Source organism: Micromys minutus, assembly GCF_963924665.1.
Source record: "Micromys minutus genome assembly, chromosome: X".
In the NCBI taxonomy this organism is placed as follows: Eukaryota; Metazoa; Chordata; class Mammalia; order Rodentia; family Muridae; genus Micromys; species Micromys minutus.
In genome coordinates, this window is record NC_137970.1 from 125914233 (window position 1) to 125927732 (window position 13500).

At 45.8% G+C, this 13500-nt stretch overlaps 1 protein-coding gene across 1 annotated transcript; it reads left to right on the forward strand.

The window, feature by feature from the left end:
• Positions 1-2017: 2017 nt before the first annotated feature.
• LOC308415271 (X-linked lymphocyte-regulated protein 3A-like) lies at positions 2018-13157 on the forward strand (the record flags this gene model as incomplete). The annotated part of the gene is made up of 6 exons (XM_080910261.1): positions 2018-2123; positions 5617-5734; positions 6094-6217; positions 7552-7650; positions 12910-13005; positions 13101-13157. The coding sequence occupies 6 exons, from the start codon at positions 2018-2020 to the stop codon at positions 13155-13157; spliced, it is 600 nt and encodes a 199-aa protein (XP_080766387.1).
• Positions 13158-13500: the final 343 nt, after the last annotated feature.

Here is a 13500-nt window from a genome sequence, read left to right on the forward strand (position 1 = left end):
CAGAGGGACGGGATCCAGTGCGCATGTGCAAGTGGTATCCCAGCCAATCAGAGAGCGTTATATCAGGACGTGGGCCAGAAGAAGCCTGATGAGCCTCTGAGTGGAAGGAGGCTGTGTCCAGGACGAGCGGCCTGGTGGGTGACGCGTTCTGCGGGGTGCGTTCCGTGGTGCCCCCCCGGGGTGGTTTAGTGGCACTGGGAGAGACTGAAGCCCTTGTCGTCGTGGACAGTTGGACCACTGAACGTGAGGGTCCTGGGGAGCCTGTGAGGTGGCTTTATTTTACTTTACACAGGGCTGTGAGAGGCGCCAGACCCAGGGAAGGGAAGTGGGGAGATGAGGGCAGCAGGGCCACCGCGCGGTGGATGGGGCAGTTGGTGGGTGGGCTGCCTGCGAGAGGGAGTAGGCACCTCTACACATCTCTCACAGATTGGGGTTGGTTTCCCTTCTTCTCTGGTTTTGTTTGGGTTTTGTTCTTGTTGTTTCCTTTGTGGTCGTTTTGTTCTTGTTTTGTTTTGTTTGGGTCCCGAATGGTCGACTCCTGGAACCTCCTGTGCTGCTTCCATAAGCAATATCTGGACAGGACATTTAGTCTGCAGGGGAAGAGGGATCCCAGGGGTCTTTGCACAAGCACATGCATAGCAGAGGGCCCAAGCTGGGAATGGGTGATGGGCAGGCCTCACACCTTTGAGAGTACTACCTGTAGGCATCCTCAGGCATGCCTGCATAGTACTGTTCCTGCTAAGCAGAGACCCATTCCAGAGGTGGGGCCTCTATCTGAGGGGCAGGGGAAGGAGCCTCTCAGTGGGATGTATGGAGGTGTGGTCGCCTGGGTGAAGTGGCAGGGTATCAACAGAGTCAGTCTTGAGCCTCTGATGTTGAGAAAGCACAATCAGCCTGGGGCCTCGGATCCTTTGGGGAGCAATGTGGGATCTTGAGGCAGAAGGGACCAGGTCTATCTGGGATGGGAGGTGTGGAAGACATCCCACCTGGTGATAAATTAGACCCGTGAGGGCAGTGGATGAAAGGGGTTCCAGGAGGGTGGCAAGTTTGAAGAGAGCTGGCTGTGACAGTGAAGTGGAGAAAAGGAAGTAGTGGCCTTCCACGTGTGCTCTGTGTATCCGATTAGGGTCCTCAGTGGACATCTGGGTCCTGGTTGTGTGCTGCCGTGGGCCTTGCCTCCCTCAACACAAATGCCTCTCTGTACGGGTAAGGGCCAGGACCCCTACAGGCCCAGGGTCCCCTTCACCAAAGGGCAACATCCCCTGTCCAAATCCCACAAGTACTAGTTGAAGCCACTTAACTCAGAGAGGACAAGTCTTCCCAACCAGTCTGAGAGATGTACACTGGGAGGTGGTGCCTACATAGGTATGACCTTCACCCCTCTGAGAAGCAGGAGGCTCCAAGGTTAGAAGTACCCTGGGTGGATGATTGGCTATTGAGGAACTCAGGTAAGAGTCACTCTGCTTGGGACAGGGCTCAGAGAGGTGCCTCACCTTATGCAATAGAACGATTGGATCACAGAGTAGTGGGTCCAAGGCAAACTGGTGAAGACACCCAGGAATTTCACTTTCTAAATGATATCAGACAAGGCCACAGAGGGCAAGGCTAGGGGCTGCAGAGATTAGGAGGGCTAAATGGGGCAGCATGTGAACTGTAAGACATGGCCTTAGTGACTGAGTAGGACATCAGCGAGTTAGAGTTCCCAACCAGACACCAGCCTTAGGTGCCTTGTTTTACAGGTATTGTATGTGTGTGGTGGTGGTGGTGGTGTTGGGAAACAGCAGAGGGTACTGATCTTGAGAGGTAGTGGGTCTGGAGCTCCAAGTCCAGTAGAGAAATGGGGCAGGTCAGGACATTGCTGGCATGCTCTTTTCCTCATTTTGCTCCAGCACAAGGACCAGGACACCAGGCCGGCCACACCCTGTGGAGTCTGGGTCCCTCTTGCCATTGCCATCTTACAGTTCTACCCGGCATTTCTACTTCCAGGAGTCCTATCTAACCCAAGAAGTTTCTAGCCATGTCAAGCAGGAAAAGGCAGGCCACTGCCAGTGCTGGCGGGCACCGAAGGATGGATCCAGATCTCTCCTCGGATGACAGCCAGGACCGAGGTGCAATCTCTGCAGGTACAAAGCAGAAAACAAAAACCAAACACACTAGCATCATAAAGCAACACAAACAGACTGTCCAGAGGAGCTGCTCCAGAGGAGCTGCTAGAGGGCTGTGTCCACCCCCAGGAGACATCCTAAAATCCCTTGGCAGGTGGAACCCTGAGTGGGTGTGGTGCATGGAAATTTTTTTCTCCCAACAGTAAGAGGTTTCAGATGCCATTAACTGTTGCTCAAGCTTGTTTGTGGCTTTCGCTTTCCCGACCTGATATTCCCACTCCTCATGAAACCTACAAGGCTCATAAGACAGTTCTTTCCAGGCAGTATGCAGTAGGCCTCTCTGGGAACACATGGGTCACATGTGGAAGGCACATGCAGGTGCCTACACAAGGTGATCCAAGACTCAAGCCTAATCACTTGTGTGTGTGTGTGTGTGTTTGTGTCTTTGCTTATGTGTGCACACTTCTGTGTCCCCCTGTAACACATTCTCTCCCCCCTTGTAGCTGGGTGTGTCTGTGTGTTTGTGGATGATTCCGAGTTCCGTGTGCCCCCCTCACACTGGTGTGTATTTGTGTGTGTGCTCTGTTTGTGCATGTACATGACTTCTTTTGAGACATAAGTTAGCATTGGTGGCTGTGGGATCCAGAAACCCCACAGTGAATCTGTTTTCTGTGAGGGGTGATGGGAGCAGCACACTTTGTCTCAAAATATTTTCCTCTTTGTCTTTAATACAGCCGACAAAGAAGTCCTTGATGCTGGCAGGGAGGACAGCATTTCCTCAGGAAGAGAAAGGAAGAGGGCCAGGTGATCACATTTCCTCCCCCCAACTCATAACACTCATTTAGAAAAGTCAGGCTGGAAAGATGGTTCAGTGAAAGAGTACCCAATGTACAAACACAAGAATCTGAGGTCATATCCTCAGCCCACATAGAAGAAGCTACACATGGCCACTAAATACCTTTGAGGCCCAGAACTGAGGGCTGAGGTGTGGCAGAGAAGTTCTTTCTGGAGACAGCCTAACAAAATTAAAGGAGATGTAAACAAACCAACGAGTGCAGTAGGTGTAAGGTGTGTGATCACAGGAGTGTGTTCGGTGCGTGGAGCTTGAAGGCCTAACCATGTTCATGCTTCAACCATCAGAATTCAGTGTGCTACAAAATGCAAGATGAAAATCACATGCTGACAGCTAACCTCAAGTCCTGTCACACAACTTTTTTGATAGGAATGAGTTAAGGATAGGTAGAGGAGGACCCACCCCTACCCTGAACGCTCACTCACTCACACACACACACACACACACACACACACACACTTCTACCTCTTATGACAGCACATGTGTACACATGCATGTCTCTGGACATCTGGAAGAGTCAATATCTGCTCTTGAACTGTGAACTGCATATAGGCTGTTTGGCACTCTCCACTTCTGCTCAAGCAACAACGGTGGCCCTATGTACATGTTGAAGTAAAGAGTTAATGTGATTTCTTTGCAGGAGGAACAAACAGGATTTACTCCAACAATTTGAAGGTATGTTCTAGGAGACATTAGGAATCTGAGAAAATTGTTTGAGCCAAAGAATCCAAGGCAAGGGAGTTGTCACGTGGCAGACAAGAAAAGTGTGTTTACTGCCTTGTTCTCAAACACTTGGTTTCAAAATAGTATGTATTAGCTTGCCAAGTGTCTACTTCACCTTAATTGTCCATATGAGGAGTATGGCACCTGCAGTGTGACTATTCTTACCTACTCACGTTCAGATATTTTAAAATTAGATGAAATTACCTGTTTTCCAATTACACAAGTGATCTATCTTTTTCTCTGTTTTAATTTTATTTAGTTTTTAAAATTTGGATATTTTAAGTATTTACAATTCAAATGATTGTGCCTTTCCCGGTCTCCTTCACTCTCATTCCCCTTCCCCTTCTCCCTGCTTTTATGAAGATTCTCTTACTCCCACCCACCAACTCCCACCTCATATGCTTGGCATTCGCATACACTGAGGAAATGAGCCTTCATTGGACCAACGCCCTGCCCTTTCATTAATGACAGATGAGGCCATCCTCTGCTATACATGTAGCTGGAGCCATGGGTCCTGCCATGAGTACTCTTTGGTTGGTATTTTAGTTTCTGGGAACGCTGTGTGGGTGATTCGTTGATATTGTTGGTTCTGCCTATGGGGTTACAATCCACTTCAGCTCCTTCAGTCCTTTCCCTAGCTCTTCCATTGGGGACCACGTGCTCAGTCCAGCGGTTTGCTGCAAGCATTCTCATCTGTATCACTGAGGCTCTGGCAGAGCCTCTCAGGAGACAGCTATATCAGGCACCTACCTGTCTGCAAGCACTTCTTGCCTTCTGCAATAGTGTCTGGGTTTGATGGGTGCATATGGGATGGATCTCCAGGTGGGGCAGTCTCTGCATGACCTTTTTTCAGTGTCTACTCCACTCTTTGTCCCTGTATTTCCTCCCGTGAGTATTTTGTTCCCCCTTCTAAGAAGAAGCAAAGCATCCACATTGTTTTTTGGCCTTCCGTCTTCTTGAGGTTCATATGGACTGTGAATTGTTTCTTGGGTATTGCTAGCTTACGGGCTAGTATCCACTCCATTGTGAGCACATGCCCTGTGTGTTCTTTTGTGATCACTCCACTCATTTGTGTTCTAGTCTAGTTCTTCTTATTCGGGAGTGTGAGCTAGTAGAGGGCCACTCCTTTTTAAATACCTGCCCACAATTTATCTTGCAAAAAGCTAACACAAGATGTAGAAAGCTTAATTCAGTAGTGTTAGCCTCTGAATATAGTATGACCAGTTGAGTCCTGCATCCTGCATTTAGATCTGTCACAGGTTAGTCACATGAACTATTGAAATCAAATCACAAACTGTGCCAGCTGGGAGGTCTGCATGATTTTCTGATGGAGAGTTACACCTAGAAACTATTCAGGACTCAGCATAGGAAGCTAGTGTATCGTGGTGGACTGCATTTGCCTGGTGTGTTCAAGCTTCGGTCTACCATCCCCAATGCCACAGACTTTCCCATGAGCCAGTTTCCGTTTATGTCATTCAGGGTATCTACCCTATCCAATTTGTCAAGAAGTCTCAATGGATACAGTAATTACAACATTTGTCATCTCGCTGTGCAGTGCTCTCTGAGCCTTTGTAGATTTTTGTAAATGGACCACTTTTGTGTCTTGCCACAAGCAGCCCAACAGTCACTCCTAACGTGTCTTTGAGCTGGAGCACACTAGGACATTGATCAAATTCATACTTTATAAATGACATCTAGAAGATGTAAAAAGAAATTTACACAGTGGCTTGATTCCCGTTTTGTAAGTCCCCTCTGTTATGTTTTCTATATAATATCGAGACACTGAAGTCCAACTCTTCAATTTCACAATAAGGTCAGAGCCACTGAAATTCTTGGATGAAAGAAAGGAGGCAGATAACATTTGCATCTGTAGATCTTTTCTGTCTGTTGAGGGACTTTTGCACTAATGCTCAACAAGATGATGTTCCCTTCCAGAGCCAATGAATAAGGTTCTTCAGGAAGACAGAGAAAGATTCTCAAGGATGGTTACATTATCTTTCCTCGCCATGGAGGTCAAAGTTAAGGACATTATACAAACCCAGTGTGAACAAAGGTGAGGTCCTGACACTTTGTTTCCAGAGCTGTTGAAGGTTGGCTTGTGAGCTCCATAAAGGGGAATAAAGCAGTGACCAAGCTGGCTAGAGGCTTTCTTCCCAAGTGTGTTTGCTTTGGTGTGGCAAGTGGATTTGCCTTGGTTTTTCTGTAGAACAGACTTTGTTTTTTCTCATAGCCTCTCATGGTAACTGAAGTCAGCTGTGTTTCCTAAGGATGAATTAAAATGTCTTTACACTGTTTTGACACTGGGCAGTTGAACCAGTGTGCCAGTAAGGAAGGCGTGTGTATTGTACAAAGGTCCTGGGTGCATGCAGCCTGCATTTGGGACATACAGCCTGCAGTCCATTGTCTCTTCAGTGCCAAATGGGATGAAAATCACATGCAAAGTGTCACAGATTTCAAGAGCAGTGTTCACAATGCAGGTGTCCCAAAATCCTCACTGGAGAGTCAGATGGTGTCCAAAGACTTCTCTGACTGTCCGGTGTGTCCATCCTCATTCTACCTCTCTTCATGAAGAGAAGAGAATGCATAAGCTGTGCCCATCAGAGAAGGATACTTGTGGAATGTTAGTACAGCAATGGTTCTTCTTGCAGAGTTTTCTAGCACTAAGAGCTGTGAATTGATTTCTCTCTCAGACAAGACAGGACAGATACTGTCAGTGTGATATGAAATAACCCATGTAATTTTTTGTTTCCCTGTCAGAATATTTTAGATGCCCTTTCCCAGTCCTCCATCGGTAGATTTAGTGAGGAGAGGTCAGTCAGGCCTTGAGTGAGCTTTCTTCATGTGGAGACAGAATATCACAGCGTTCACTGTTGTCTTCTACAGGCAGAGACTTTACCAAGACTATTCTCTCCAGGTTGCACAATTGAATAAAAAGTTAATCGCGGATGCAAACCATGTCAAGAAACAGGCCAAAAAACTCTCTGTGAGTATGAGGCTCAGCTTTGAAGGAGTCCATTGTGCCAGGACCAGGTAGCAGGAGAGGATTCCTGCAGCAGGCCCACAGGGAAGGGACAGGACATGAGCTCAGGGAGACAAGAGGGGTGGTTGATGCAGTGAAGAGAATTGGGCCATCCTCCCTGGTTTGTTCTTCTTCCCTCCTGTGCAGAGATGACAAGGGTAAGGGGGTTTAGGAGCCAGCATGGTGGGCGTATCTGTCAGGGGATGAGCAGGTCCTTACTGTCTGCAGAGTGCAGGGGAAGGTATGGCATTGTGTCCTGAGGGGGGACACTTCAGGATCCACAAGGTACAGATGGCAAACAGTGGGAGGGCCCCAAGTAGCCTTCTGACACAGTGATCAGGGATGCAGAATGAGAGCAGTCCCTGTGGCTGTGGCGGAGCAGGTGGGGCCTTAGCTGTCCATGGTTGGAGTTCAGACCAGCCCTGTCCCAGAGGAGAAGAGGGAAAGGTCTCCATGCAGTGATGGAATGGTGATGGCGACCGAGTCACGGTTAACCTGGAGATGAGAATAGGGTTTTAGGGGCAGGTAGTGGACTCACTGCTGTCTCCGGGGTCCTAATAGTCCAGAGATTGCAGCAGATTTGGAGGCCTCTCGTAGGTAGGTTTTCCAGTCTTTGGTAATTAATAGCAATGTTTTGAGTACTGTCAAGTAGGAAAAGTTCCCAGTAAATGAGTGGGCTTCAAATTATGAAGGTTATTGTCCTACCATTAGGTTAATCTCGTAAATGTGGTCACTGTTTCCATTGAAAATCAGTCTGTCTGTCTTGCATATATACAGTACGAACTTGTATTTCTGTAAGCTTTGTGCTTTTGCCCCCTGGCCTTTTCTTACATCTGATATTGTCTTTGTAGAACATGTTTCTGGAGCAACATAAGTTTATTCATGAATCTCTCACTCTTCAGAAGAACAGAATGGAGGAATTTAAATCACTCTGTGAAGAATATTTGGAGGTCTGTTGAACATTTTTCAAAGCCACGTATACAGGGTGGGTGGGGGTTGGAGGGGACACACTAGATATCCTGGTATTCCTTCTGTACTTTGGTTAACACCTTAGGAAAGTTACCTGCAAGCCCCTTTCAGCATTTTCCTCCTGCTCTATGTAAATCTAAGTACAAAGTCAATTTTTAGTTTTAGGATTCACTCCTGGTTAGGAGAATCATTCGAGGCAGGACAGGCTGCCTTGGTAATTTTGTGTGGAGCTGTTCATAATGTAAAGGCAGGGCCGTTATGCGTGTCTGATCATCCCCTCTTGCCTCACAATGAATGCATTTTCCTTATAGGTATCTCGTGCACACATGCACACACGTGTGCCTGTCTGTGCGTGGGTGTGTAGAGGTCAGAGGTCTACCTTTACAGAAACTCCTCATCATATCTCTTTTTCCTTTAGCTTTACATTTGTGTGATTTTAATTTTGAGGCAAGGTCTCACTGTGTACCTTGGCTGCCCTGGAACTCACCATATAGACCAGTGTGGACTCACAGAGATCCGCCTCCCTGACTCTGCCTCCTGAGTACCGGGATTATAGGCATGCACCAGCGTGCCAGACTCTATCATATCTTTTGGTAACAGGATGCCTCACTAACTGTCCACCATGCCTCGCCTGGCTGTTCACCGGGTCCTAGGGATTGGCCTGTTCTGCTCCAGGTCTAATTGCCACCATGCCTGACTTTTAGTATGATTGCTGAAGAGCTAAGGTTTGCTCTTTATGCTTGCAAAGCAACGTAATGCTGCATTTTTGTCTGTCAAGAGATACTTTTACACACCGAAGCTGTCTTCTCAGACTCTCTGGAGATGTTCTTTTTTTTAAAGAATTATTTCTTTTATTTATATGAGTACACTGTAGCTGTTCTTAGACAAAAGAGGGCGTTGGATCCCATCACATGTGGCTGTGAACCACCATTTGGCTGGTGCTGGGAATTAAACTCAGGAAGAGCAGTCATTGCTCTCAAGCACTGAGCCATCCCTCCTCCAGCCCTTAAGTCACAAATTTGAAGAAAGGGATAAATTTGCAAATATAAAGTTTCTGGATAATGAGAAGTTATCTTTGGGCTTTGTATCTACAAAATGTCTCCCAAAGACTCAGAGGGTAAAGGCTTGGTTCCCCAGTTCCTGGTACTGTAAGCAGCAGTGGTGGAACCCTAAAGAGGAGATTTGTTAGAGAAGAGTTCGGAGGGCCATGCTCATGCTCTTTCCTTGAAGGCTTTAACAAGAGGACCCTACCTCCTCTCTGTCTCCCTGAATCACTGTTTGCTGTAGGGAAACAGTACCCCTACAAAAAAATCCAGGCAAGTGCTCTACCACTAAGATACCCACATAGACTGTATCATATTTAGCCCATATTATATTATGTTTATTGCAAGTTATTGGCTCGTGTGATTGTGAAGGCTGAGAAATCTAAATTCTACCTGGGTGTGTGACATTCTGTAGGAGCTGAAGTTCATGTGCAGAAATACATTGTTTTCAGTGTTCCCTTCCCTGGCTGAAAAATACTCAGTAAAAGTGACAAGGCACTAGAGATGGTTTCAGCATATTAAGTACTCAAAGAGTCCTGGGACCCCCAATAAATCATGGGGGTTTGCATCCTGGCTTGTCTTGTTCTGGCAGACTTCCCCTAAAGTCAGGTACTAGGGACTGACCCTAGGACTTCATTTGTGAGCTATAACCCTAACTTTTTCACATTTCTTCTTGATTCTCACTAAGTTGCCCAGACTGGCTTTCAATTCAGTCTGTAGCCCACATAAGCCTTTGTGATCCTATCTCAGCTTGCTAAGTAGTTGAGATTACAGGACTTCCTGCTCAACCAAGTTCAGCATTAGAGCCAGAATTTCTTTTGTGTGGGTATGCACATATGTGTATGGGGGGGTACAGGTGCTTATGAAGGGTAGATTGCATCAAGTACCTTCCTCAATTATGCTGTACCTTATTTTTGAAACAAGGTTTCTCACTGAACCTCGAGTTCACTAAAGTCAGCAAGGCTAGCCCAGCCAGCAAAACCCAGGATTTCGCATGAGGCCTCTCAATTAACTGATTTAGGCCTATATGATCATTTAGGATAATCTCCTTTTCGCCTCTCCACAGCAGAAAGTAGGTTCACTGCAGAGCACTGTTGTCTAGGTAGACTACCAAAGGCCATTAGAGTCCTTGGAGGAAATAACACATGCTTTCCTATCACATTACATTGAATGAGGAAACCAGGAAAATTACCTCGTATCTGATTTTACTTCTGTCATAAAAACAGGACACAAAAGTCATGGTGTTTCCTTTGCTGAAAATAGGAGAAAAAACAAAAAACAAAAAAAAAACTGACACTAGAGAGGCAGTGACAGGAACATCTGCTACAGGTTCAAAGCCACCCTGGCCTCAGGTATAGCAGAGCTATAGAGAAAGTCCTTGTCAAACAGTAAAAAAAAAAAGGGGGGGGCATATACCTATGTATAGGTGAGAGGACAACATTATAGTTGGTTCTATCATGGGCCATGGGACCCTTCAGGCCATCTGGCTTGAGCAACAATCTCTTTTCCACTAAGCCATCTTATTCAGTTTTTGACATAGGATCAAATTTTGTAGCCCAGGCTTGCTCATCATTCATACTTTTTTTTAGCCCTACAAGTGCTAAGATCATTCCTAGTTTGCAAAGAGCTGCTGTAAAGTAAGCTCAATTACAGGGATTAGGGGCCTGTGGATAGAATTTAGTGGCTGAATACTTACAGAATATGTGGGAACTGAAGAGATGGCTCAGTGGTCAAGAGCACTGAGCGCTCTTGAAGAGGTCCTGAGTTCAAATCCCAGCAACCACGTGGTGACTCACAACCATCTGCAATGGGATCTGATGCCCTCCTCTGGTGTCTGAAGACAGCTATAGTGCACTCATATACACACAAAAAAAAATCTTCAAAAAATATGTGAGAGGCTTGAGTTGTATTTTTGTTTTGCCAGACAAGGTTTCACTGTGTAATCCTGGAACTCACTCTGCAGACCAGGCTGGCTTTTAACAGATCTACCTGCCTCTGCCTGGCTGAATCATAAGTCCAGGTCAGATACAAGTGGAGTACTCCCTTTAATCCCACTACCTAGGAGGCAGGGGCAGGTGGAATGAGAATTCAAGGCAACCCTTACCTATACTGTGTTGTTACCAAGGTTGGGGGGGGGGAGGCAGGGAGAGCTTGGATAACAGGTAAAACAAACTAAATCCCCCCACACTGAAAGATATGAAAGAGAACAGTTTTCTTCTCTGGTGCCTCTCTTAAAGTGCTTCCTTTGTAGTTATCCTCCCAACCTACAAAAACCACTGGTGTTTGGAAAGTGATTTTGTCAAACAAAATTTTCCTTGGAAAGAGAAGCTTCATTGTCTCTACCAATCAAGGTGCAATTTTTGCCATCCTATTTAAAAGGATATCTTCATGTCATCACCCAAGGCTGTGTACAGCACTTCCTGTCTATCTCTATAAAGATTTTTGTCACAATTGATGGAAGCCACCAATTTAACCACACCTTGTCCTAAAGGGGAAACTGTGCTTAAATGTTCCTTTTTAGAGTTCCAGCAAGTCCCAAATCATTTTCTCAAACTATCAGCAAGTCATTTTTTCATGAAGGGAAACAGAACAAAACAGAACCAACCCAGATGTAAAAGCACTAGAGGTTTAGCCTTCCAATGGACTACATTGTGGATGTGAATTATCCTAATGTTTAAATTAGTGTGTGATATGCATGTTCGGGTACCTGCTTGCCTTTGAGTACAGGTAAGACAAATCTGTTGAGTTGGTTCTCTCCTTCTACCTTTACATGCTCTAGAGATCAAATACAGGCTGTCCGGCTTGGTGGCAAGCTCACCAAGTGAGCTCACTGGCCCCTCTTTGCACATATTTTAAACCAACAAATGTGGTGCCTTCCTATTTAAAGTCCAAAAGTTGCCATTATGATTCCTCTAGAAAAATTGCAATCTTCGATATGGAAGGAACTAAAGAAATGGCACCCTTTCAAATTCTGGATATGTTCTTAAGCAGAGTAATGACAAGAATATTTGTACTTCCTTAACTTGCTTGGTCCATTTACAATTCCAGTAATTGTTAGGACTGAAACATGACTTCATGTTAGAAGTATAAAACAGCTCCCAGTGAGAAAGTAAGTGCAAGGCATAGAGGTTGTGAATTGAGAGTTACCCTCCATAATAGTCTTTGTAAGTTCTTCTTAGGCACGTTGATTGGCCTATGCTGTCTTCAGGTTTTTAGCTCTCATACAAAGCAATTAAATACTGGATGTTCTACTTTCATTCAGACTCAACGTGAATTGGTTGACTCAAGTTGCAGTTAAATTTTGTTTATCCAGAGTAATTCAGATGACCCGAAACTATGGAGTTGACAGAATTCATCCTTGCTTTGTTATGATTCTCTTCTACAACCACCCTCCCTGCCACACACCACACACCACACAGAAAGAGATAGAAAGACACAGAGAGAGAGAGAGAGAGAGAGAGAGAGAGAGAGAGAGAGAGAGAGAGAGAGAGAGAGAGAGAGAGAGACAGAGAGAAAGAGAGAGAGAAAGGGGGAGGGTTCTGTCCCTGCTGAAATATCATTCTTTTACTACACAATGGACCAGAAACCTGTTCGCCCTTTCCAAACTTGAGAGCTCTCCAAGGTTCCAGTTTCTGTGGTCACTGCATCACGAGACTCTGGAAGAAGTCCTACAAAGTTTGTAATCCTCCCACAGTATTTAGCAAAGCCATTTAGATGTAGTGTGTGCCATTTCAATCAGGGATAAAGCGAATGTGAGCATGGAGGCTTTGGTTTTTAAGTTCCTGGTGCACAGTGGTCATTGTACAGGACAAGCTATTCCATCTTGCAAAGAGTTGGGTGAGTGGCCACGAATGGGCTCATGCTTCCTGTTCTCTGGTGTCATTTGGCTTTGTTGGCTTTCATCTGTCCTGTGCAGGGAGTCATACCAGGCTCTCAGGCATGGAAGACAAGCACCCTTCCCCTGGGCCACCTCTTCAGCTATTACCTCACAATCTGAATGTTTAGCAGTGGGTTGAGGAGTGGCAGAGATTGTGCCACATTGGTGGGTGTTTCGATCTTCATGTTGTACAGGGTACATGCTTCTTTTGGAGTCATTACACCATCTCTTTTGCCACATTTGGTCTCTTTGAAGTGTTGATGTTCGCATTTGTAAAGAAGATGAGCAGGGCTGATTTCTGCATGTGTCTTTCCCCTCAGAAATTCCAGGTGCTGAGGGATTCTCGGGGAAATTCCATTGCTGAGGAGCTGAGATGTCTCATAGTCACCCTGGAAAGAAAACTTCTGATGATGCATGTAAGTACCGAGCCTTTCACATCGAAAATGGGGGGAAGCCCAACCCCGGGGTGCCCTTTATCTCACACCCATTTAATGTTTTCTTTACTTTACAGAGCCAGCAAGAGACTGCTGCCGCTCCCCTGTCTCTCCTGGATATGTTATTCTCATAATACTTTGGAGCACAAAAGTCAGTATGAAGGGCGCAGAAATCAGCTGGGTTAAAAAGCTACTTGTGGTGATGTTTGCAGCATCATCGCCTAGATTTCTCGAGGTCTCTTCCTGTTCCTGACAATGCCCCTTTCTGTTAAATCCCAAATAAACACAAGGATCTGTGCGACAGCAGTGCGTATGCGTGTGTAGGAAGCTCCAGCCCTCGGGTAGAAACAGCAGGCTTTCCTTAGTAAGATTGAAATTAAGGATTAGCACACACTGGAGTTGCCATGGGGGATTTTCATACCTGAGTATCATTTTTCCAAATGAGGAGGCACACAAGTGAACCATCCTTGTCATGTC